General features: G+C 38.1%; 1 protein-coding gene across 1 annotated transcript in view; it reads left to right on the forward strand.

Moving 5' to 3' along the window:
* CLVS2 (clavesin 2) overlaps positions 1 to 26,633 on the forward strand; it is a 63,915-nt gene that overhangs the window by 32,561 nt on the left and 4,721 nt on the right. Inside the window, exons 3-4 of the mRNA XM_008691141.1 lie at positions 17,658 to 17,768; positions 23,911 to 24,131. Of these exons, the coding sequence (XP_008689363.1) occupies positions 17,658 to 17,768; positions 23,911 to 24,131 (332 nt within the window). The remainder of the gene's footprint in view (positions 1 to 17,657; positions 17,769 to 23,910; positions 24,132 to 26,633) is intronic.

The following is a 26,633-nucleotide window of genomic DNA, read 5'->3' on the forward strand; positions in this document are numbered from 1 at the left end:
GCTGAAATGAAGAGTCGGACGCTTAACCAACTTAGCCAACCAATATTATTTGGCTCATGAAATTAAAAGATTTAAAATGACAAGTTAATTTTTTAGCATTTTCTGGGTAAGGCATTGTTTCCTTAAAAATCTACTTTTATTTAACATTCAGAGAACAACGTAGGGTTATATGTAGAAAATATTTTAAATTTACATCCTTGGGGCACCTGGGTGGCTCAGTTGGTTAAGCGTCTGCCTTTGGCTTAGGTCATGAACCCGGAGTCCTGGGATCAAACCCCACATCAGGCTCCCCCCTCAGTGGGGAGTCTGCTTCTCCCTCTGTCCTTCACCCTACTTGTGCTCACTTTCTCTCACTCTCTCAAATAAATAAATTAAAATCTTTTAAAAAAATCAATTTACATCCTTAAATTTTTGTTCCTTTTTTTGTGTCAAATCTACATAGCAGCAATTAACGTTAAATGTGGTGATGGTTACACACAGCCACACTGGTGATAAAATTGCATAGAAGTACATATGTACACACTCACAAATGAGTACTTACAAACCTGATGTCATCTGAATAGGCTCTGTGGATTGTACCAATATCAAATTCCTGGTTTTGATGGTTTATTCTAATAAAGTATCTCATTGGGGTAGGCCAAGGGAAGGGTGCGTGGGATCTCCCTGTTCAGTTTTGCAACTTCCTATGAGTCTATAAATATTTCGAAATTTTAAAAAATTTAGTAAATAGATAGATAAAGATACCATCTGAAAGGTGAAAAAAGTGAGCTATCACAGAGTCTGGGTCCTACCACCAGCATTGTGCCAATATATAGTAGAAACAGTAAATAAATGTTGAATGAGAATGAGGAGATAGTGTCTATTATCTCTTTCGATGAACACCATAGCATAATATTTAGAAAAGCATTTTTATTTTGAATTATTAAAAGAAATTGGATTGTTTTTTGTTGTTTCATACTGGTTTTGATTTTATCTATATGACAGAATATTAGAGAGAAAAGCAAAAATCTTCAAGGTAAAATACTCTTTGTTAACATTTATATGTAAAGGAATGTTTTGATGACTTTACCTAAATGTGGGGATTATTTCTTCATAGTTAATATGTAAACCTTCAAATGGAACTTTCCTTTGGATACACACACAGAGACACACACACGAACATGAATACAGATAAGACCCATATTGAAGGAATGGGAAGCAGATGGTAGGAAAAAAGGATTATCATCAAGATCTGATCTAATGGCAAACTATATAGATGGGATTGGGGGAGTATTGAAGATAAGATGTAACCGTGTGTTTTGCCTAAAAATTTCTAGAATCCACCTAAATTATAACTCACAGGTGAACCACGGTCTATTTTAAAAAGTAGAGTGAATTTTTAGAAAATTATATAAATCAACATAGCAGCCTAAATATGTCACATACTTCAATGTCTACAATGACAGGCTTTGCCCTAGCCAGATTCACATGCTATGTAAAACAGATATTTACCAGCTTTGTCACTAATTCAGAATTGTTGTGTTCACTTAGGTTTCAAGGATGGGTGAAGGCAAGGAATGTAATCTCTTGCTTATACTCATGATTGCAGGGAGGAGGTCAAAGCTAGGGAGCTCTCTCAATCACACAAGCCCGCATCCACACACAGCAATAGTTGGAAATATCTCTTTATTCAGAAAAATCTGTGTTTCTTTGAGATCTTATGCAACTTTATGGGGCTGGGCTGGAAATTTTGTTTTTATATTTACACTCCATTACTGAGATTATGGAAAGAAAGATCGCAGATGTGTGTGGTTGCTCTGATGTGAATGCTTGATCAGATGGAGATGCTCACACATCTTGTTTTACAAATTGGCAGACCAGAAACTAACATGAACTCTCCAATTACATTGCAAGATTCCAGAATGAATGGAGACCTTAAGTGCACAGTACTACTATGGGGAGACAGTAAAGGCTAATCTTTGACATTGCTATTCCAGTGAAGTACACCATGGGTCAAGGACTTGTTGAACATTACTTCCTAAGGAACTTTATTTGTAGGAAGACTTTACAGTAATGGGAAGGAAAACTTCTAAGGAATAGCTCTGGATCATTATTATTTGCCAATAAAGTAACAGAGGATAAAGCAAAAGGAAAAATAATCTTTCGGAGGCCACATGAATTTCCTGGTGGTTTAATGAAAATATTCTCAAATTAACCAAAATTGCTAAGTAGCCATAGAATTTTGTGATCAACACAATAAGAGCAAAGCGAAATCCTTGAAGCACTGACTTAAAAGTTCTTTTTGTAGTTAGAGTTACACTCATTAAGTATTTTTGAATTTTGGAGAGGGGATGATGATCCGGATCTGAACACTTGCTTCCTTCCTGTTGTAAAACTAACAAATAAGAGAAGGTAAATATTCCAAGATTAGCTAAACTGAGACATCATCTTCCTTACCCCCGGCCTTGCAGGAGGTATTCAGAGACTGAATGGGAATTCCTCATTAGCAGTCACGCAGAGGCATGAGCCCTAGTCGTGCTGTTTTTCATGTGTGCTTCTTTGAAGGACACGTGCCTGAAACATCTTTAGACTCTCTCAAGCTGTCTTTATAATCCACTGCCTCACAATCCATATGGACATCACACAGTCTTGGAAGGCACTGGTAGAGCTAAAAGTGTTCTGGCAAATGACTGGAAAACATCATTCTGGCTTCAGTGACCTCTTCTCTCCAGCTCCTTACCCAAGCCAGCTCCATGGTATTGGTCAGGAACTTAAATTAGGGAGAAAAATCTGTATTGTTTTTATTTTAATAGTATACAGATTACTGTAGCCTTTAAATGTAGTCAGGTATCTTAATTCTTTTGCTGTTTCTGCTTTTCTATATCTTTACTTCAGTGTGAGCTGTCCAAGCTTCAGGATATCTTCACATGTACGGCTACTAACACTGAAATCTCAATATATCAGACTTCCTCTTAAATCTGATCCTTTTCTTCTATCTGTTTCTAATACAATTAGTGGTGAACGAACCAAGATTAAAAAGTAGCAACCTACTTTCAGCCATTCTGTGGTAGGTCCTCTCTGCTTCTAACCGTTTGTTAAACTGTATCTTCCCCATATTTTAAAAATGTATAACTTGTTTTCCTTTTATTGTTTCAGACCTTGATAGGACTCAAATTCAGGCTCTAGTTACCTATATATTGCTAATAGATTTGACTGCATGTCTCCATCTTCCTGAAATCAGGTAAACCAGGCCATTTTGCAAACGTTCATCAAACAAACTGGGCAAGTCAAAACATCAAATCACCATTTTCTATTTTAAGAAATATGCATCAGAGACACCCATAACCCTTATTCCATCTTTATCTCTAACAGTTCCCTAGTCGAACTCCAGCCCTATCCCATCCTTAACCCTCACCGCCTCCTCCCTGCTGCCCCGTGGTACATAGCTCTGATGAAGGACCCGGAAGATGGTGGCTCACACATTACTTGGTCATTTAAAAACTAATTAAACTAAAACTCTGGCTGTTTTATTATTATTATTTTTAACCTGAGATAAAATGTCTCCACAACAAAGTGGTTGCACTAAAACATAAATATTAAAATGTCAGATTTGCATAACAAACTACACACCACGGCTAGACTAATGTTCTGACAGCGCAACTGTAACATACCACTCTGTTCTCAGGAATGCCCAGTACAAGCCCTTTGGCAAGACAACCTGGACAGTCCAAGTAGACTCCACAACTGTCTTCTTAGGCATGCTGCCAACATTTCCTCACACTTACCCTCAACTCCTGACAAACGCTCCTGGCAACTGTATCTTAAAGGTGGCCCAATCTTCCCATCTCTGGTCCTACTGCTCCTTCTCCCCAGGACACTCTTAGACTTGCCCCATTGCCTCATCCACAACTACCAGATTCTCTTTGACACCCCAAAGTCTATTCCATAGACTACTTCTTTTGGGAGTACTTTCATCATCATTCTAATTTTTCTCTTTGGTCTCTGGCATCGTTTCTCTCCTTTAAACCTAAACACACCTTGTGGAAATTATTTCTTCTTGATTTATGTTACTTATTCTCTTTACCAGTAGTATATAAATTCCTTCAAGTTAAGGCCTCTGCTTCGTTCACATCCCCCGTACGCTTCCCAGGCTAGAGTACTGTTCAATAAATATTAGCTAAATTCAGTAGATGCTTAGAGGGTTATATTGTCCTTATGCTCATATTTTTTAAGTATATGATGTTTTCACCATTAGACATACTTACAAGTATGTGAGTGTGTGTGTATTCGTGTGTGGTACGTGGTCATATAAGAACATTTGAAAAATATAAAATTTACAAAGCATAAAATAAAAGTCATCTATTATACAATTACACAGAATTAACCAGGCTAATATTTTGATGTGTGTTTCTAAATCTTTCGTATTCCTTTTTAAAATAAATTAATGCTTTTTCCAGATTTATTAACCTAGTATCATATTTTTATTATTTTCTGTCATTTAGAATTCTTTGAAAATGTCATTTTAATTGCTCTTGAACATTATATATTATAAACACATTCTTCATTTATTCACTGTTTTGTCAAAGTAACTTTAAATTGATCCCAATGTTTTCCCCATTACAAAATATGTATAAAACATTGTTGTACATAAAATTTTACTCTAATTAACGATGATTTCCTTATAATTGGTTTCTAGAACTGGGACTAGGGGACAAAAGGAGTGTATTTTGAGGTTTCTTTCAAGAATGTTTTACCAATTTATATTCCCTCAAAAGAATCTGGTGGCTCCTGTCTTGCCAAACCCTTGCAGCATTGAGTTTCATCATTAAAAGCAATCTGGTCTAGTTTCACATGCCTGATGTAGGCAGGAGTGTCCTGAAATATCCACTTAAGGACTTCTGCCTAATTCTTTTTATAATTTGCTCTTCTCAATTCCTCTAGCCGAAGTTCTGCAGCTTAACTTCCCTTTGGCAATTTTGAATATGAGAATGTCAGCACTTCTGAATGTGTGTTACTAAAGTAGTTTAAAAGTCTAGGGAGAGACCTAATCCATTATTAATATACTGGCTGGGGTAATAGTAAGGTCTGTTGCAGTTGACTTATAGATTGGAGCCAGAGGCCTCAAGATACGGGTCACAGAAAATTACTACATATTCTATTTTGATCAGAAATGGCACAATTATTTGTTACCCTTGCTACGCATTCACTTTTAATAGACAAGCCTGACTTAGGAACATGGTGATGTAACAATTTTATAAGTTGGTAATTTTTACTTTGGGCTCTCTCCTGCTGTTAGACTTGATTGAAATTGGTATTTCACGGATTGGGAAAAGGTGTGAGAATGGCTTTGTGTCATGTTCTCCCGGCTGTCTTGCCTCCTGCGTGTACCAGGCACACATCAGCAGCGACTAACTTAAATAAGCCTTGTGTCTTCATGTTAAGGCTCTGTGGCTGTGATTCGCTTCAATCTGTTATCAATCTTCTCCGACAGAAAAAGTAACTGGGGAGAATACCACACTTACTTTGCTCACAAAAGAAAGTTCTTCCCTCCCATTCAGTTATACGATGACTAAACATGGTCCAATTAGTTTTCTGTGTTGGTTTTACTTTAAGAAATAGTTTGAGGTAGGAAGAGCTCTTTTGAGGAGGAGTATTTTATATAATACCCCACTAAGTTGCCTCTAGACTCAGATATTCCTCTCTCCATGCAAAGTTGATGCCACTGAGTCATGAGTGTCATTTGAGAGTTTTATACAGGTGTAGGGATTTATCTAAACTGATAAACCAGCATTTGTGTTCCAGGGACCCTTGCAGGGTAAGGAGGGTCGTGTTTGAAGCAAAGTTAGCCACCACCAACTGATTAATGGTGGGCGCAGGAAAAAAAAATAACAAAATGATTTGTTTAGAATTAGAGTACACTTAAGATTTTGAGATAGATTAGTCAGTTCTAGCCCACAAATTTCAGAGGCCCTGACCATATAGTCATAGTGAACTCTAAGAGACTTTCTCTCCATAATAGTCCCTCTGTTCTATTTAGTAATTCTGTATATGTGGCAGGGATTCTTTTGCTGACAGAGGCGCATTTATCTTATGGGTAAGTAGGTTTATCACTGGAAACTAGAAGCCAAGAATGTATGGATTACTTCAATACATGTGTTCAAAACTAGCAGGAAAAGAAAGAAAAAATGGAATTACATTGTGTTTTGTCTGTGGCAGCAGTGTTTAACAAGTTATTATGTTGTTATTTACAATATATTTGTATGTTGTTTACAAGTGATTGTTATATTTACTTGTTATTTACAAATGATAATTTACTGGTCAAAAAGGAATTGGGGAAATTAAAAATTTAGAAATGATTGTCCACATTAAGATTACGGCAATGACAAGGACATCACAAAACACTCATTTTCACTTGAGCAGATGATAATCATATGCTATCCTGGACGAGGAAAGGGTAACTCCTTGCTTTTCTCTGGGCCTGTGGCTTTGTAAACTGGAGAAGCCCTTGACCAGTCACCACTGTGTTCTGAGTGACCTGAGAAGATTCCTCCTGGTATTTTTGAGTGAAAGTTAAAAGACTCTCTTAGTCCAAACAATAAATTCTGAATGTAGAATCATGAAAGCAATGCAATAAAATCCTTCTGCATTCAAAATGTTGATGTGAGACCTGAGCTTCCTACAGCATATATCCACTCACAATTAAAGGTCGTGATTATTCAACACCTTAGAATCCTATGGCAGGTTTCCTAGTAATTTGCGTTGAGAACATACAGCCCTTCAGTAAGTCCCTCTATGCTTTCTTTTATGCACCCTATGAAGGAGAATATCAGGCAACATCATTGTACACGGGCATCATTCCTAATTAAAAAATTAAGTCAGAGAACACCCTCAGACAAAACTGAAAAAGAGCAAATCTAGCACATCTCTATAATAGGAACTGAATTTCATAAAAGGAGAGTGACAGAGTAAAAGAGACTTATTAGGAGTCACAGAGTCTGAAATCTTCATTAGCTAAATATTGATGTATATAGGATGGGGGAAAACGGCTCTTTTTTAAAAAGAAATGTCAGAAATGATGTGTATTTGCCTTGGGTAGAGCACATTCTGTTGACCACCCTTAAGAGAAATACATGTTGACACACACATATTCATGATACACAATTTAAACAATAGCTGACATTTTGCCAAAGGTCTTAGAACAAACAGATATTGTGTGAAGTGTGCAAATGTAAATCTAGGGACATTAAATTTAAAAATTGAATCTATAAAGTTATCTATATTTTAGTGCATATTTAGATTAGGATTTTAATATTTGGGAGGGCAAAGTCATTTCAAAATACATTCATATCTTAAAAATTTTTGATTCTAAAAAGAATTTTTACCTCCAACACCACATATTAATGGGACATTAATGTATACTATTAATTACTCTCTTCGATGACCCCTCATGGTTAATCTATGTTTCTTAAAACACTTATTAAAATTAAGGCATTGTTTTTTCTGAGGAATCATTAAAATTTAAGTCTGTAATTTATGTGCATTTTGTTTCAAAGATTGCTCATCAAATAGAAAATCTTGCTAAGTGCTTATTTTGAAATACAATGCGATATATCTTTGAAGGCTGACTTGCTTCCTCTAACAAGAATTGACTACTCATTTTTCAACCATTTAATTATTTTTTTCTCTTTTCTCAAACTCCCAAGTGTTAAGTAAACTTTAGAAAATGTTAATAATTATTGTTNNNNTACATGTGGGAAAAATTACCTATTTTGGTGAACTTTTGTTTCTACACAATTCTTTGCATCTAATCCAGTTCCTCCACTGTCTGCTTATCTGGATAGCATGAGGTTATAACAGGATGTTAGAAGTTAAGAGGTTGCAGGTGAAGCATCCTCCTGCATTTGTACAACCCCAGTTTAAAAACTTATCTCTGTACCAGGTCGAGAGCCTTTGTTTTCAATCTGTTAGTTGCATCCATTTACACATGGCTCATTACCAGTTATGAGGCAGGCATAGAAAAAGACATTCCAATTAGCTGGTCATTAAATAGTTTCCTGGCTGTTTTCTCTCAATTTGGCAAAATACACTAGTTAGAACATTTTGGTAAAAATCCTTGTTTTCCTCCTGAAAGCAGTGGAATGACTTGCCTAGATCTGCCGGTCCAGTATTAATGAGACTACATAGATGTGATTACAGCTGTAGCTCCATTCTGTTTAGTTCCAAACACTGCACAGAATACTAGAGGTGGGCAATGGAAGCAGAGCTTTGGAACTAGGACAAACATGATTTCCTTCAGAAATCTTAATCTTTTAGAAGATGGGTAAGGTGCGTATACAAATAGCTTACACAACATTCGAAAAGATAGATATGAGTATACAAATGCTATTATACCAGCTAGGAAGAATAACTCCAAAAGACATATTTAGGAAAATATGGTGTGGTTAATATGTCAAGACACATCAGTTTTTTCTTTTCCTTTTTTTTCTTTCTCTTTTTTTGTCATGTCCGAATTTTATTAGATTGACTAAGAGAACTCTTTAATAAGATTTTCTGAATTCTCTATTAACAGAACTCTTAAATGAGGCTTTCCTACAACCATCCAGAATATTAAATCTGTATTCTCCACATTGGCAACACTTCACTAGGTTTTCTTGCATTTCCACTCCATTCTCTTCAGTGTTCTGGACTCCATTTTAGATCTGCCCTTCCGAGGGATGACTTCCCCATCTTCCTTCCCTTCTTCCTAACACTTCTTTGTAAAGCAGACCAATCTTAAGTTTAATCATATCTGAAGGAAACTAATATTGATGCAATCTACGGAACTAGTAGTACCAACTGCTGTAATAGTCACCTTCTACTTTCTATACATAGGCATACTTTTAGAGAGCATATTATTACATATGCTTTATACCTATGAAGCATTGGAAAAATTATTCTCATAATTCTGAACTTTTATATAGAATTTCATGTCATCTATATAAAACTTAACTGAAAAAAAAATTAGAAGCATCCCCTAAGATTGCTTTTGTCTCTGTTGGTAAGGTTATGAGTAACTTTTTTGTGTTATTTTTTTTTTTTGATGTTCAAAATTTCTACAATAATCATGTCCAATAACTATACTAAAATCATCATAAAAGAATAGTGCAATATTTTTAATCTTAGTATAATTTTAGGGATAGAGCTATGAAATTAAAAGTATAATTTCTAGGTGTTGTATGCTATGACTTATCATTATATGCCCTTTGCCATAGTGCATATAATAGTTGAAATTATATGCTTCAAAAAAGTGCAGTCAAGGTATAAAAGAAAAACAAACATTAAAAAAAGGCTAACAGGGGTATCACTGTGGTGCAATCACTTAACCGTCTGACTCTTGGTTTCAGCTCAGGTTGTGATCCCAGGGTCATGAGGTTGAGCCCTGCATTGGGCTCTGAGCTCAGTGGGGAGTCTGCTTGGGAGTCTCTCTCCCTCTCCCTCTGCCCTCCCTTTCTCTCTAGAATAAATAAATGAATAAATCTTTAAAAAGGCCAATGAATTTAATTTGAATGAGTGAGTTACACATACAATTTTTGCCTATGTTTATGCTGAGGTCACTTCTTAACACTCTTGATCATTTTAGGAACCCTAGACAGTCTTGTGAAACAAGACCAAAGTTGTGTTTTTAATTCTCATAAAAAACTTCATTTTGTTCATTTATGGCTGCAAAATTGTACCCCGATTGTACCAGAAATTATATTGATTTATGTTGTTCTCAAATCTGACAATTTACTTGTAATAGTATTATCCTAACACATAATTTTGGTATTTCACCAAAATCAATGAAAGAATTGAATGATATATTAATAATTCATTCTCCAATTTTTCTTCTTGAATAGCTAGACCTCTGAAACAAACAATTTTTTCTAGAAATATATGACTAACTTACCTATGTATATTTGATACAGATACATATATTTATCTCTCTATGGGGTGTCCATAATGCAATATCTATAGTGTCTTTACAGTTTTTATGCCAAGGAGGACAAGGTAGAGGTTTTGCTTTGATTGATAACATTTTGTAATTGTTGGCAATACCAATCAAGTTTTAAGGAAACTCATGTATTGCATAAAGGGAATACTTCCAAATCCATCTTCTCCCAAAGAAGGATATTCACTTGAGTATATGGTCAACAAAGGCTTGGAGAGATGTTGAATTCCACTAGAGCTTTGGCAGGCCAAGTTTCCATTAACTCAAGTGTTCAGTCAAGACAATCTGTACATCCAGCACAAAGTGTACCACTCAAGAAGAACACGAATCGAAGCAGGTGAATTGCCAGAAATTTTTAAAAGGTAGAAATTCTATTAACTTTCTTCCACCCGTCTTGGCTGTACTATCACTAATTGCAAGGTACATCGTACTTCATCGTCTCCAATGAAGAGCTTTGCGGACAGCGGAGTCAATGATCAGCATATTGCATGTTGTTATTCCCTTCCCTTCCCTTCCCTTCCCTTCCCTTCCCTTCCCTTCCCTTCCCTTCCCTTCCCTTCCCTTCCCTTCCCTTCCCTTCCCTTCCCTTCCCTTCCCTTCCCTTCCCTTCCCTTCCCTTCCCTTCCCTTCCCTTCCCTTCCCTTCCCTTCCCTTCCCTTCCCTTCCCTTCCCTTCCCTTCCCTGAGAGGGAGAGAGAGAAAGAGAGAGAGAAAGGAGAGAGAGAGAGAGTGCATGAGAGTGCACAGGAGCAGGGGGGAGGGGCAGAGGGAGAGGGAGAAGCAGAATCTCCACTGAGCAGGGCAGCCTGATGTGGGGCTTGATTCCAGGACCCCGAGATCATGACCTGAGCCAAAGGCAGATGCTTATATGACTGAGCCACCCAGGCACCCCTGTAAGCTGTTATTTTAATTATTATTTTGTACTATGTAGTGTTTTAGGACCAAACAACTTCCCATTAAACCACGTTATAAAATTACCTCCATGGTCATTTCCATATGTGTAAAGTAAAAATTGATATTTGATATGGTAGCCCAGTACTTAGGAGGTGTGCTTAATGACTAACAGCTATGGTTGGCCATTAACAGTTCTATTAAATGTTTCCATTTTGCAGATAAGGAAATTGTGGCTCAGTTTACTTAAATAGTTTACTTAAGTGATAAATATCAGAATCTATTCTATTCAAGAAACATTCACCTGGCTCTGCTCTGGAACGTACACACACACACACACACACACACACACACACACACACAAGTTTTCAAAATGTTGAGAATGTGAAGATGAATCACACACAGTCTGGCTCTGAGTTCAGTGCACAAAACAGAAATCTCTCTGGATAGTTCAAGGACAAATGGATTTAAATACAGAGAGCTCCTGCTTTAAAACCTCATTGGAAACATAGGAAGAATTACAATGTCATTAGGGGACTGTGTCTGTTTTCTTGATTTTGAGTTTCCAAACCTGCAGATGTGATCCAGAGGTCAAGAAAATGCTGTCTCCACCCTCTCACTACTGCCATCCCAGCAGCCTCTCACTTAGTGATACCTAGAAAGTAGAAGGTAGTATTCAGACACTGCCACAAACAGTTGCCCCCCTGGAGTTTGCCTAGCAGCTGCCACTGCAGCAAAAAAAATGTGACTGTGGCCTTCAGTTGGTCCTTTAAATCTTGCGCACATGTCTCTCATTGACAGAACTCTCTTATTTAGAATCCCAGCTGTAAGATTCTTATGATTAGCCTTCCATCCCCTGCCCTATCGGGTGGAGCATGAAGTGGGTGGAAACGGTTGCAGGGCCAGCACCAATAGACCATATAAAACACACAATCAAGCACTCAAAGAGCTCACAGTTTAATTGTGGAGGCAAACAAATGCAGAGACAATTTCAGGATCATATGGCAAGTGCGGTGAGAGACTTAGGCACTGTGTTCATGATGGCAGAAAGTGGACTTTCAAGGGAGAGCAAGGCATGGAAAAGTGAGAGAAGGGATCAAGAAGAGTTTCCTGGAGATGGTGTCACCTGAGCTAGGTCTTAAAAGATCAACTTGAGAAGACAGTGCGAAAAGGGAGCAGAAGCCATGCAGGCGCATGGGAGAGAACAAAGTCAACAAGCCATGAAACTGCACGTGGACATCAACAGACATGAAGAGGGTGCAGGGAAGTGACGTGGTGCCAAGCAGGGGAGTGGACACAGTGCATCTGGTGTTTTCCCGGGATCGTGAGGGTGAATATAAAAATAGGAATCTATACAGAACTGAGGATCTAAATATTGCAGGGCTTGGGGCATGATTGGAGGTGAGAGGATCAGACTTCTGGTTTCTAGTTCTGCTTGGAAGAAGCTTGGAAGACGCCACTTTGTCCTAACAACAGATAAACAACTGGACAGACTGAAAAATCAACAACTCTTCTTAGATTCACAGAGAGGTGAGGTAACAAAGACAACGACTGTCACCAAGACTGGAGGGACAGACAGATGAACACAGGGAGTCTTGGCTTACTGAAGCCGAGATTCATAAGGGGAAACAAAGCATGGTGGGAACAAATGTCAGGGCAGGACATCGTGAAGGTTAAATGACAAATTGCTGGAGGCTCATTGGGAATGAGGCTGAGAGTTAAAAATTCCAGGGGTCCCAGTCATAGGGGGCCCTCCACACTTTTGTGAGATTTACTTCCAGGAGCTGGACCAGGTTTTCAGTAAATATTAGAGAAAAATCCCCTTGTGTTTCTGTCAGAGGGAAAGGAAAAGAAGCCATTTTGAAATATGCCAGAGCATTCTGTTGTTGTTGTTGTTGTTGTTGTTGTTGTTGTTTTTCTTCAAGTTTTTACTTAAATTCCACTTAGTTCACATACAGTGTATTATTAGTTTCAGGTATAGAATTTAGTAATTCAACAGTTACATACAACACCTGGTGCTCATCACAAGTGCCCTCCTCTGTTCTTAACAGGGCCTGCTCACAGAGGAAACTAGTAACCAGAGCCTAATCTCCTGGGGTATTATTAGAACCTAACTGGCCTAGAGGTAGGAAGATACTCAACTCTAGCCTTCCACATGGGAGAAGGGAAATACCCAATTCTAGGCTACCTGTCCCACCCAAGGGAAGAAAAAAAACTGAGAAACACTTGGGTGTTCACAGTCCAGAGGCACAGACTCACGAAAAGACCAAGACCTAATCATGGGACTGTGGAACACTTCCCCCCACCACACCTCACCACCGCATTACAGTTGGCCGATTTACAGCAGTTCCTTTTATCTGGTACATCAAGTCTGGCTATCAAGAAACAAATTATAAAGCATACTAAAAAGTAAAAAAACACAAACCGAAGAGACAGAGCGAGCATCAGAACCAGACATGGCAGGGATGTTAGAATTATCAGACTGGGGATTTTAAACAACTTTAATTGATATGCTAACCTCTCTAATGGATAAAGTAGACAACATGTAAAAACAGATGGACAGTATAAACAGAGAGATGGAAAGTCTAAGAAAGAAAAAGAAGATATCTAGAGATCAGAAACACTGTAACGGAAATGAATGCCTTTGATGGACTTAGTAGACTGGACATGACTAAAGAAAGAATCTCTGAGCTTGAGAATATATGAATAGAAACCTCCAAAACTGAAAAGCAAAAAGAAAGAACACTGAACAAAAAGCTGGAACAGAGTATCCAAGGACTGGAGGACAGCTTCAGAAGACATAACATGCGAGTCATTGTAATACCACAAGGAGAAGAGAAAGGAAGGAAACATGGGCATCACAGTGAGGAAAAGGAAGGAATCAAAGATTATATTGTCCTTGTTTTGGACTTTGATGCCTGAGAGGTGGCCCTGAATCTGAATTTTAACCTAGATGAATTTCATTGCAAAGTTGGTGCTTTCCCTTCTCTTTCCTCCTGTCTCCACTGTGATTTGGTGCCGATCAAGTCATTCTTTACATAGAGATATAGCCAAGAAAGCCCATGAACTCCTGTGTAAGTTTTGTGTGTATATGTGCATATTCATTTTTTAATAGAAGATGCATGGTCTTCACGTGATTGTCAGTTTAAAAGTCACTGAGCTAGGACATTTAGCTTCACAACTTGATAGCTGATGTTTGTTCAGTTTTCTTCTGGAGATTAAATGCCCATTAGGGAGTGTTTTTTAAAAGCATTCCAAGTAGTTCTGCTTCAGGTAGCACACAAGATCTTCTTGAAGATCTTCCTGCCATGAAACACAGAGGTGTTAGATAAATCACAACAAAAATATTTTCAGATTCTTTGCTGAACTCCAGGCCACATGAGAGAAGTCACCACCCCTCACCTGCCCTTGAACCGTGAGGCAAGAACACAAAGCCTTCTGGAAAAACAAAACAAAACAAAAAACAGGAGAATAAGTGAAGCCTAAGTGGTTTTGGAGGCAAGTGTTGACTGTGGGAACCTACAGCTTCAGAGGGTAATGATTGCCTGGGGTCTGGGGTGGGCAGAAGCCAAGACCGGGTTTGCATACATTGAGGGCAAATGGGGGACTAAATTGAGACTGCAATCCTCCAGGTGCTACACCCTTAGGAAAGGTTTGTGCTAAGAAAATCCCTGCTGGCTAGGAAAACTTTAAATAAATCTTTCTGCCTCTGCCATAAGCAGGTAGAAAAATAATAGTAACAATAAGATTATTATTAATAATAATGATAATAGTCTCCTCTGATAATCTGATACCATAATTGTCTCCTATGAGTTTGAGATTTGAATACGCACTGTACAATCAGAGAAATCCCAAAATGGGAAATTAAAGCCAAACCAGGTTGATAGCACCTAGTAGGAGCTGGTACACACCTTCTCTGGAGAAAGTCATCCTCAAGCCAGCTACTTCACGATTCCCAATGATTAATGTTAGCCAAATATGAGTTAACCATAAACAGGATACCATAAACAATGTCAGCAGAGACAGCAACCAAATTCAGGTGCTCAAGGACTAAGAAACAAAACACCTATGTATTAAATGGTTGTGTTATTAAATAATGTTTCTAATGATGGAATTAAAATAAGCAAAGACCAATTAACTAGAGAATTAAAGTTACATGATAGGGGCGCCTGGGTGGCACAGCGGTTAAGCGTCTGCCTTCGGCTCAGGGCGTGATCCCGGCGTTATGGGATCGAGCCCCACATCAGGCTCCTCCGCTATGAGCCTGCTTCTTCCTCTCCCACTCCCCTGCTTGTGTTCCCTCTCTCGCTGGCTGTCTCTATCTCTGTCAAATAAATAAATAAAATCTTAAAAATAAATAAATAAATAAATATAAATAAAGTTACATGATAATCTATCTCATAACCCATAAATTGGCAAAAATTAAACAGATTGACAATACCAAGTGTGGTATGTGGAACCAATACCAAGTGTGGTATATGCTGGAACTTTCCTTATTGCTGGGGGAAGGAGGGGTATAAGTTGATATAATTGCATTACCAATCATGTAAAGTTGAAGTATTACACTCTGTGACTCAACGTTAACACGTTAGCTGTATACCCCCCCACACACACACTTGAACATGCCCAAGAGAAACGTCCAAGAATGAAGTCTGCAGAACAGCAGTGCCGGTGATGGGAAAGCAGACAAAATATTTGGAAAACAATATGCTCTGACAAGAGAAAATAAATTATGATGTACCGTACAATAGTAGACTACACAACATTGACAATGAGCTACATCGACACATGTATAAAACTCAAACAGGAGGAACCTCAAAGACAATATAATGTGACAACAGAAGAATACATTCAGTATGATGACATATTTATAAAGTTCAAGTACTTAGAAAACCTAACAGCATATTTTAGGGGTGTATGTAAATATATTCAGAAAAAATATAAACTATAAAAATGAATAAAACATACAAACTATAAAGAAATAACAAGTAAAATATATTTATACATTTATAATATTTATAAAATAAAAGCAAGAGGATTACGATATGAAATTTTAAAATGTGGGAGAGAGTCAGAGAATATGAATACAGTTAACTCCAAGTTTACCAACCGTGTTCTATTCCTTAAGTTGAGTGGAGGGCACATGGATGTTTATCTTAGCATTCTCTTTATTGAATATACACTATTTTCTTTTTTATATATACACTATTTTTTATGTATAAAAATGTCATGACTTAAAAAATACTATGTCTGCATTTCTATCTGATTCATTTCTATTATTCTAATAACCTCTGGAGGAATGAAAAATACATGTTTATGAATGAAGCAAGGCACTGACATAAAAGGAGACATATTTTTCCATTAATTAATTAATTAATTAATTTTTTAAGTACTGTTGTTTTTTTGTGGTGTGTTACTCTCCGAGGTAGAAATTGCTTTGCAAAAACAAAAGTGCTTATTGGCTCTGAAAATCAACATAGAAAACCATGACTTAATCATTAATGCTCCTAAGTGTTCCCCCAAATCTAAAACATTTTAATGGGGTTATGCCATGCATGTTTTTGACTAGGCAATCTTATATAAGAAAAAGTTGAAATTTAAAAAATGCATCTGTGATTATCACAGTTCCTTTACTTCTCCTTTGTTCCCATTCATGCTCGAAATAGAATCCAGAAGAGTGCCAGTTATCATGATACCTCTTGAGAGACACCTCTAGTGGTGGAGTTTGTTTATTTTATTTTGTTTTGAAATAAGGCTTTCGTAGTCAGTTCAATGTGGGATTTTGAACTAGTAGGAACAATCAGGCCATGCATGTGGATTCCGTAGCGTACTCAAGTGATGTCAGATGTTGGAATTCATTCAGAAGGATTTCCTTCATAGTAGGGAGTGAAGTGGGAGGCACCTGTTCAGTCGCAGGCAGGAGGAAAACGCCTCTCTACATCACGTCAGATGCAAACCTTACACAAGTGAGTCCTTGCTGAAGAGGAAGCCGGCTTTACGGTAGGCCCGTTTTCTTCCTGTGGGGTGAGCTCAGAGGGTTTTGACTTAATTTAACCTAGCAAAATGCATCCCCACATTTCTTACACTACAACACGAAGCTGTTATTTTGCTTACGCATGTTTTCCCCCACCTCCTTTTTTATGGCTGAAATAAGGGAAGGACTTCATTATAATGAAGTCGATAAAATAAGGTAGAATAAAGTGAGGGTTTTTTTAAAGATTTTATTTATTCATTTTGAGAGAGAGAGACAGAGAGCCCTCTGAGCCTAGAGCTCAATTGCGGGGCTCGATTCCAGAACCCTGGGATCATGACCTGAGCTGAAGGCAGATGCTTAATCATCTGAGCCACTCAGGCGCCCCTACAGTGAGTTTTGATATATGACAGTGCTCACATTGTGGATGACTATAGTGAGATTTTAAAAAATATTTTAATTTAAATACACTTTAATATAAATAATTTAAATAAAACTCTTACCTAACATAGATTCGGTATTTGACAGATCCCTAATGTCTTTTCTTGGCCTATAATGACTGTTAACATTTTGTAGGCTAAAAATGTGGCACTTCCTAAAAATGCTGAGTTCTTATCAACAAACTGCTCTTCAGAAGGACTTGCTTTATTACATATTGTTTCAGTTTAGGTCTGAAAGTTACAATGTTTCATGCGGTAAGTTTCTTCCTTCTTTCTTAGTCATTTTAGCTATACAAATCTTTTCATTTAAGTGTGTGGAATAACAAATGTATATCCCATGTGACCTTCCTCAAGCCTTCTCAATATACTAAAGCATGTGTTGATTTTCTCCCCACTCCGTGTTCCTCTAGGATAGTTTCCCAGCGCGATTTGGAGGAATTCATTTTGTCAATCAACCATGGTATATCCACGCCTTGTACACCGTGATCCGGCCTTTTCTAAAGGAGAAGACTCGGAAAAGGGTATTTGTTTGTTTCTTTGTGTTTTATTCTTTCTCCTCCCACATTCAATGAATTATACTGCTTAATGTGTATATAATATTGGCTGTGGTCAAATGTGCCTCTCTATTGCATATAAATATTCAACATACAAGACATTTAAAAATTCTCAAAGACCTTATGATTAATTCTGATCGGTGTATGTGTGAAAGAATACTTAAAATCCTGCTCGTCTACTTTCCCATAAATTGGGAGAACATTTCAGTATATTCATTATATATTAAAGCCTCAATTTAAAAGTAAAAAAAAAAAATCATGCCATGTTACTAGATTGTTATTAGTACACTTAATTCCAAGTAATACCTAGAGAAAAGTTATAACTCTATAAGCTGATATATGAATGCTAGTTATTTCACGATATGTATCACATTGAATATAGTGAATTTTGTAATATCTAATAGAACTTTGTAGTGATTGTCATGATCAGTCACACATTTCAGAAAGAATGCTGCTGTGTAGAAATATTAATATTTCTTTAAATGGCGAGTCATTTGAGTTCTAAGATTGATATTCATCTAACAATGAGGATATTCAAAGCACATACAACAAAATAATCATTTTTTTCTGTGAACAAGGCAATTTATATAAAGCATTTAGCACAGTGCATGGTACGTGGCAAATGCTGAACACAGTTATCGTTGTTATTAGGAATATGGATTTTAAAATGCATTTTAATGCCCTTTATTTCATTTTATCCTCCAAAAGGCTCTGAAGCGTAAATTTAGTAAGCCTTATCTCTTATTTCAGAGCTGAGAAAACTAAGTCTTAAGATGGGTAAGGAACTTGCTTACTCATTTACACAGCTGTAGAGTTGTAGAGCTAATGTATGAATCCAAATATCTCCAGATTTAGAGTTATTTTTACCACCGTGCTGTGACCAATTTCCAAATGATTAGTTCCAAAGTAAAATATACTTTACTTCTAAATGTGTATTGAAGGTAATTTTCCATGTTTCTCAATGAATGAGAAGGCACTTCAGGTATTTCTGAGCAATGCTGTAGAGGCCTCATTGTGAGCATAGAGGAGAAGTAATTGTTAAGTATGTGTTTATATCAAACATTGAACAGAAGGTCTTCTGAATATGAATGTGTTGAAAATGTTCCGGTAGTATAGGAGGAAGGTTTCTGTAAACAATTGCAATTTGTATCAGGAATTGTTTCTACTGGTGAGAATCAAATTAATTTACATGTTAGAATTCAGGAAACTATTGATGTACTTCACAAAATAACACTTTCAAACTTTATGAGATGATCAGGTGATCCGAAACACCTGCTGGGGATTTTAGTACATATCATACTAGGGAAGGCTTCTGTAGTATTCACTCTAAGCCACATGCTGGTCTAAGTGCTTTACATATGTTAACTCATTTAATCCTTACAAGGATGGCTCTAGGGGAAGCATTGTTATTTTTCTCCTTCTATAGGTGGGAAAATGAGGCACAGAAGGTTAAGCAAATTGCTCTAAATCACAGCTAGGAGGTTGTAGAGCTGAATATGTGGATTTATTGGGAAGACAGTTTCAGACAGAGGACATAGCAAAGACAAAGGCCCTCAGGTAGAAACATGGTAAACAGGTAGTAGTAACTTGGCAAACAGCAAGAAGGTGCAGAAAGCTGGAGCAGAATGAGCTGCTGAGGAGGGTAATAGACGACAGGATACAAGGGAAGATGGTGTCCCAGATCACAGGGGGCCTTGTATTCCATTGCAAGGGTCTGGGCTTTTAGTCAGAGTGAAATGAGATATACTTGAAAGACTGAATACAGGGGTGACTTGTTCTGAGAACAGTGTTCCGCTCTGTTGAAAAAGACGAAGGAGGATCAAGTCTAACCCCGAGCTCCAGGTCTGGGGTTATTTGATTGAATTGAATAATTTTGACAATGCCTAGAAAAATTCATGGCTAGCATTATTCTAGATGGAAGTGAGGTGTCTGAGGTTTACCATTTTAATTAAAACTATATGACTTGTAAATATTGTAAAAAAATCTTGTAAAAATCTTGTAAAAAAAAAAGAGAAAGCAGTTATAGGTTAAAACACTTTTGATTTCTATTTATATAATCAATATAAAGTGCAAAGCTATTATGTTTCTTTACAGGTATTCCAAGTGATTCAGCATCATAATATTACTCAAACACTGTATACCTCAGATACTATAAATCTGTGCTCTGAAAAACTGGCAAAAGAATAATTGTGAATCTTCCATCACAAAAAGGAAACACCTGGTTCTCTCTTTATTTTATTATTTTTTTTAATTAAATGAAATCTGACTTTGAGTCTCCAACATACTGGACTGATGGAAATATCAACTCTGGGTGGTATAGGTGTCCCTTCTTCTCAAAATCTCATCAGTATCTGGAATCTTTAATGCAGAGCCAAACTTCCCATCCAGTATGGCCACTTCTGACATCCTCACTATTCAAGCTAGTATTAGTTCCTTGAATTAAGGTCTCTTTCTGCTTCCAAGTTGTCTGTGAAAAAAATAGCATCTTTGCTAAAGCTGGAACCCAATGCCTAGGCTTCAACCTCCACGCACTCTTAAGGTATTTCAGGGTTGTGGTCTTGCCACTCTCAAGAGCTGACAAGAAACAGGCTTCCCCACTGATTGGTTCAACTTTCTACCTGTTCCTCAATATGGTGGACTCTCTCTTCCATTCCTTGCTAATTCCCAAACATATTTCACTTTTCTCCCTTCCACTCAAGTCACCTATCATTATCTCTTTAATGGGACAGTGTAGAGAAATAAAATAAAAGTATTATTTAGGCTAATTCTTAGAATAGTAAGGTACTCTGAGGCAAGGGAGCCCACAAGGACAAGACTTCTTGCATGAAATGGTGGAAGGGAAAAAATGTAAGGAGAAAAGAACAGCAAAACTTTAATAAATGGAAGGCTTACAGAATATGGGAGGATAAACCATGGGAATATCTAAAGGCAAAAATCTTCAGACAGAAGAAACGTCCACTGCAAAAGTCCTGAGACAAATGTGTGCATGGTGTGCTTCAACGGGGAGGAAGTAGTAGATGTGTTCAAAGAAGGAGTTTATGGAGGACCTTACAGGATTTACTCTAAGAAAAAGGAGAAGCCAATGGGGAATTGTGAGCAGAATAACATGAGCTGACTAATGTTGTGACATGGTCATTCTGGCTTCTGTGTGGAGAACAGAGTGTAGGTGGCAAGAGTGGAAGTGGGGAGAGCAGTTAGAAAGTTAGTGTAGTAATACAGTTTGTAGGATGACGGTTTGACTTAGGGTTGTAGGGGTGGAATTCATCAGATGTTCAAATTCATGATATATTTTGAATGAAGAACCAGAAGGATTTACTGACAACTTAGAGAGGAATTAAGGATGAGTCAAAGGTTTTAGCCTGAGAAACTAGAATCAGTCATACCAATAACTGACGTTGAAAACAGGGAGAAGCTGATTTGGGGAAGAAAGCTGTGAGTTCAGTTTTGGACATATTAAGTTCCAAGGTGCCCATTGATGTCTAAAGTGGAGATGTCAAGTAGAAAGAGGAAATAGCAATCTGAAGTTTAAAGGAATGGTTTGGATGCAAAATCTAAATGTTCAGGGTGTGAACAATATTTAGGGCCCTGGACTGAATGAGATCACCAAGGACTAAGTACACTTAGAGAAGAGAATAAATCCAAGAACTGAAGCCTGGAGCTCTGTGACATTAAGATGTTGGGGTGATGAGGAATCATCAGCAAAAGAGACTGAAAGGAAGCATCCGTCAAAGTAGGAGAAAATCAAGAGATGCTGGGAATAAATGTTGCAAGGACGAGAGTCATTTATATCCAATGCTGCTGAGAGTTCAAGAAAAATGAGTGCTGAGAATTGGACACTGAATTTAGCAACGAGAAAGAGTCTGAGAAGAACTATCTTAATACTATAGTGGGAAGCAAAGCCTGTTTGGACTGGATTCAGGGAAAATGGGACTAGAGTATTTGGACAGTGAAACAACTCTTTTGATGAGTTTTGTAATAAAGGGAAGGAGAGAAATAGGATAATAACTGGAAGTAGAAGTCTGGCCGAGAGAGGTTTTGTGCATCTGTTTGAGGGGGGATGGAAAGAGAGAGGTTGGCGAATTTGTCCTCTGTTGGGAAAGTTCCCCAGCCAGAGGAAATTTGATGATGTGAGAGAGACAGAAGAGAATTGCTTGAGCAATATAACCGAGCAGAGGAGAGAGGATGGCTTCTAGTGCACAGGTGGAGAGGTTGGCCTTTGTAGAGTTTATCTTTCCATTGTACTAGGAGCAGAGGCACAGCATATGGACACAGATGCTGGTGGGTGGGTCTCATCTGGTTGCCCTATTTTTCAGTGGAAGAGGAAACAAGGCCAAAGCTGAAAGTGATGTTGAGGGAGGAGGTAGCAGAATGTTAGCAAAGAGAGAGGAAGTAGTGTGCTAGGATTTCATTTGCTTCTCTAAGGATTTATTATAATAACTTGTGCATGACTTGAGGAGGTTTCTTACATGAAGAAACACATCTAATGAAATAAGGTTGTGTAACTAATAAAATAAGAGTTTCAGGTTCTAAAACTTACCCCCCCCCCCGCCAAATTATTTTGATTTCTTATGAGAAGAACTTAAGTGTGTGTTGAGGGGGGTATAGGGGGGCTGTTGTGCTCTGCGAAGAGGAGTGAGAAGGTATAAAGTTTGCAGTTAACCTAATGTGCTTTGGAGCAGACGGCACCTTCCGCCTCTGTCGGCTCCGTATCAGGTAGTTCAGGCAGCTGTTTGCTCTGCCTATTTTGGCCAGTGACCTGCTCTCATCTGTTTTTACTGGTCTATAATCTGTTGAAATTACTTGTTGATTTATAGTTCCCATCCCTATAATTTTGTTGGATGTCATAGACTAGTTTTTCTTTGTTTTCCTATATATTTACTTCAGTGGACTCTAAAATTACAGAAAGCAGAGGTACTTATGTTAGCCCGTTCATCATAAACCTGAAGTATGAGTCACTTAGAAACTATGAGTGACTAATTCTAAGTTACTTATAAACTGTAATCCTTAAACAAATATTATATAAATTATATCAGGTGGCACAAATGCTCTTTCAGAGAAGATCAATCTACAGTTTTGAGATTGAAATAAAAGAAAAGAGGTAGCAATTTATGGAGAAACAAATCTTGAGTATGTACCTTGACAATTTTTTCAGTTTAAAGATTTATTTATTTATGAGAGAGAGAGAGAGAGAGAGCAGGGGGAGGGGCAGAGGGAGAAGGAGAGAGTGAATCCCAAGCAAACTCCATGATGAGCGAGGAACCCAACATGGGGCTCAATCACATGACCCTAAAATCATGACCTAAGCCAAAAACAAGAGTCCAATGTTCAACCGATGGACCTACCCAGGTGCCCCAATAATTTTTTAGTTTAAAAAAATGTTCTAGGTAATACCAATAATTAATGTATACATACAGCTTTACATTTTCACTCCATATTCCATTTATATTTGAACAATAAGCATGGAATCCTCCAGTAGAGAAGATACTGGCAACATTATAGAACATAATTCCTTTGGGATGTGAACCTTCACTCAACCTTTCATTATGATGATGCTAGTCTACTTTTATTTACATCACACACTTTGCATTACAAAGCAGTGATTTGGTGGTTACAGTGCTCTTATTTTTATTAATGATAAAAGAGAAAGCCATACTGGTAACAGCTTTTGAGCTTAATAACTTGGATGGGCTCTATAGTTGATGAGTCCCTTATGAGAATGGTGTATTTTAACAGTATTCATTAGGCACATCATTAGCTTTGCACAACTAACATCAAGATGATGTATAGATCAATGTGCCCATTGGATTCTGCTCATGTCCTCAACTATAAAATAGGAAACCAAATTTCAGGTTCCAGCTCTTTAACCCAACCACTATCTGACTTTCTAGAAACTACTTAGGATTCCTATGCCTCAGGATTTTTATATGAAATATTAGGATAATAGTACATCCCTGTCTGTTTCACAGAGTTGATGAAAGACTTAAATATTTTAACAGACATGGAAAACTCTCATTTTTGCTTTTCCTAGCCTCACTCCCTCCTCCTAGCATTTGGATAGTATTTATTCTCCTGTGTGTGTTTCTCCTCACCCTTCTTCTTGCATTTGTAGATATTTTTGCATGGTAACAACCTGAACAGTCTACACCAACTAATTCATCCTGAGATCTTGCCTTCCGAGTTTGGAGGAATGCTGCCCCCTTATGACATGGGAACATGGGCAAGAACACTGCTAGACCACGAGTATGATGATGACAGTGAATACAACGTAGACTCCTACAGCATGCCCGTGAAGGAGGTGGAAAAGGAACTCTCCCCCAAGTCCATGAAGAGGTATGCCGGAGGTGGGTGGGAAGTGGGCTGCAGCCAGTGTGGGGATGCCCCCAGTGAATTCCAGAGCTTATACTTTTGGGGAGTATATATTCAGTGGGATTTTAAATCCTTTTATGCCCCCATGATTAGACATCTGGGAATTTTGAGTCAAAGATAAAGTCATTCAAGGCAATGTCAACTCAGTTTTGTTCCATGGTCACAGACAATCCAACAAGGCTGTTAGGGGACCCTAAATCCAGAACTTTTTCAAACTATACCCCCAGAGTTCTGGGGGAGTACCTTAGGCCGAGCAGGTGGGGTGGGGAGAGTGCCCATCTCCACAATGAGAACAACTCTCCTTCTATCTAAGCAATTTACTGGACTTTTGTAAAAGATTTCATTTGAAGAAAGGAATCCATGACAAAGTCACGCACACACGCACGTGCGTGTGCTCACAGATACATTTCAAATATTACATTTAAAACTTATATTCTCTCTTTAGTATCTCTGTCCTGTTTCTGATTTAAAGGTCTTCCTGGGACAAAACATTCTATTTTCCTACAGCTTTACTCTTTATAAAGTTCATTCTTGAGTGAGATTCTGATTCCTTGCTTTGACTCTCATGGTATTTTATGCCTATTTTCTTTCAGTCAGTGCAGGTTTATTGAAACATGCTCTGTAATAGGCACTTTCCTAGGTGTTTTGGATTCACTGTGAATATACACACGTCCAGCCATAGTTTAGTGGTGATGGAGGATGGGGAGTTGCTGAACATGCCCAAATACATAGCTGCCTCTGAGTTTGCCTTCTGCTGCAAACCAGAAGATACCTAATTCTCAGGCTTCCCCAGGCCACAGCAACCCAGAGTTCACTTAGATAATAGTAATGAATATTATTTCTCTGCGCATTTCCCATCACAGAAATATAAGAACCACAGCCCCTGCAAGTCTTTTCACCTAGCTCAGGGAGGACCAAGGCACTGCCCCTGTCATCCCTCACACCATCTTTCATCTTTCTCTGAGGAAAACCTATGGTCCTTTGGTCATAGTTATGTTCACACAGGGGTATCGATGTTCTCAGAGGCGGGTCTTCTTGTGCTGCTGCTGCTGTTGTTGCTACTATTGTTGGTGTGTGTGATGTCCTCCTATCCCCAGGCTGCTCAACAATGCCTTGGAGAGAAAGGAAAGGCTGGAGACACCTCCAGCTTTAATTTCTCCACCAATCAACAAGCTTAGGTGTCAGCCAAGTCTGGGCTTCTCAACTCCTTTCTCTTAAAACAGGGTTTCTTACTGTGATTCTATGCTCCCCTATCAAATCGGTCCACGGATGGGCTCTCAGAGGTGTCTGTTAAGTGCTAAACGTTATATTCAAAATTATATGTGTATGTGTGTCTAGGCATAGATATTTTGTGCATTTTTCTGGAGGAAAGGCATATATTTCATCAAATTCTCAAAAAAGTTTTCTAAAACAAGCAAACAAAAAATTAAAAGCCAGTTGTCTAAGAATAACTTCCTTCTTCTTTTTCTTTCTTTTTTTTTTTTTTTAAGATTTTTATTTATTTATTTGACAGAGAGGGAGAGAGAAAGAAAGCACGGGGAGGGGCAGAGGGAAAAGCAGGCTCCCCACCAAGCAGGGAGCCTGATGTGGGACGTGATCCCAGGATCCTGGGATCATGACCTGAGCTGAAAGCAGGCACTTAACCGACTGAGCCACCCAGGTGCCCCAGAATAACTTCCTTCTAATAAAAATAATAATTCTAACTGTTGTTGCAATCTGCCATTTACTATGTACTTATCATGAGTCAGGCCTTTTCTAGGTATCTTTTTTGTAACATTAATATATTTTATCCTCACAGCAACCCTGTTAAACAGATGTTCTATCCTCAAAGTCACATAGTCTATATGTAGTGGACTGGGGTTCCAGTCCATGAGGTATAGAGTCTAACATGTTGTTGACATAAACCTTCCTTGTCTACCCTCTGAGATAGCATGATGTAGGGCTGTCACTCTGGAATTGAGTTACACAAGGATTTGGAAACAGCTGTCATAGGTGATCCCTGGTCTTTGCCTTTACCAGCTAATGATGCTAATATCCTTCAACCACTTCTGTGACATGTTCTCTAATGTGGTGCCCTCCTTGGAGCACATATCTCTCCATATCCTCCACATTCTGGGTGTATCCTATCACCTGCAGTCTGCGTGTCCGTACTCTTCCCAAACTTCCTACCTGGTGTCTTTGCCTCTACCCTAACCCTGCTCCCCGGGCTCCCATTTATTATCCACATGGCAATCTAAAAGATCTTTTAAAATCTAAGTCAGATCATTTCACTTCTATGCTTTAAATTTTTTAATGACTGCTGATTATATGGTGAATAAAATCAATTCTGTAACGTGGCTTACAAGTGCTGTATGATCTGATCCTGCCCCCCTCACCCTTCTAAGTGTATCCCACCTTCTCTTTCCTCCCTCTCTTTCAGCCACAATATCCTTCTTTCTGCTCCTGCAGCCTCCTTCTCCAGCTTGT

This window comes from Ursus maritimus, unplaced genomic scaffold (assembly GCF_017311325.1).
Source record: "Ursus maritimus isolate PB19 unplaced genomic scaffold, ASM1731132v1 scaffold_13, whole genome shotgun sequence".
Classification (NCBI taxonomy): Eukaryota; Metazoa; Chordata; class Mammalia; order Carnivora; family Ursidae; genus Ursus; species Ursus maritimus.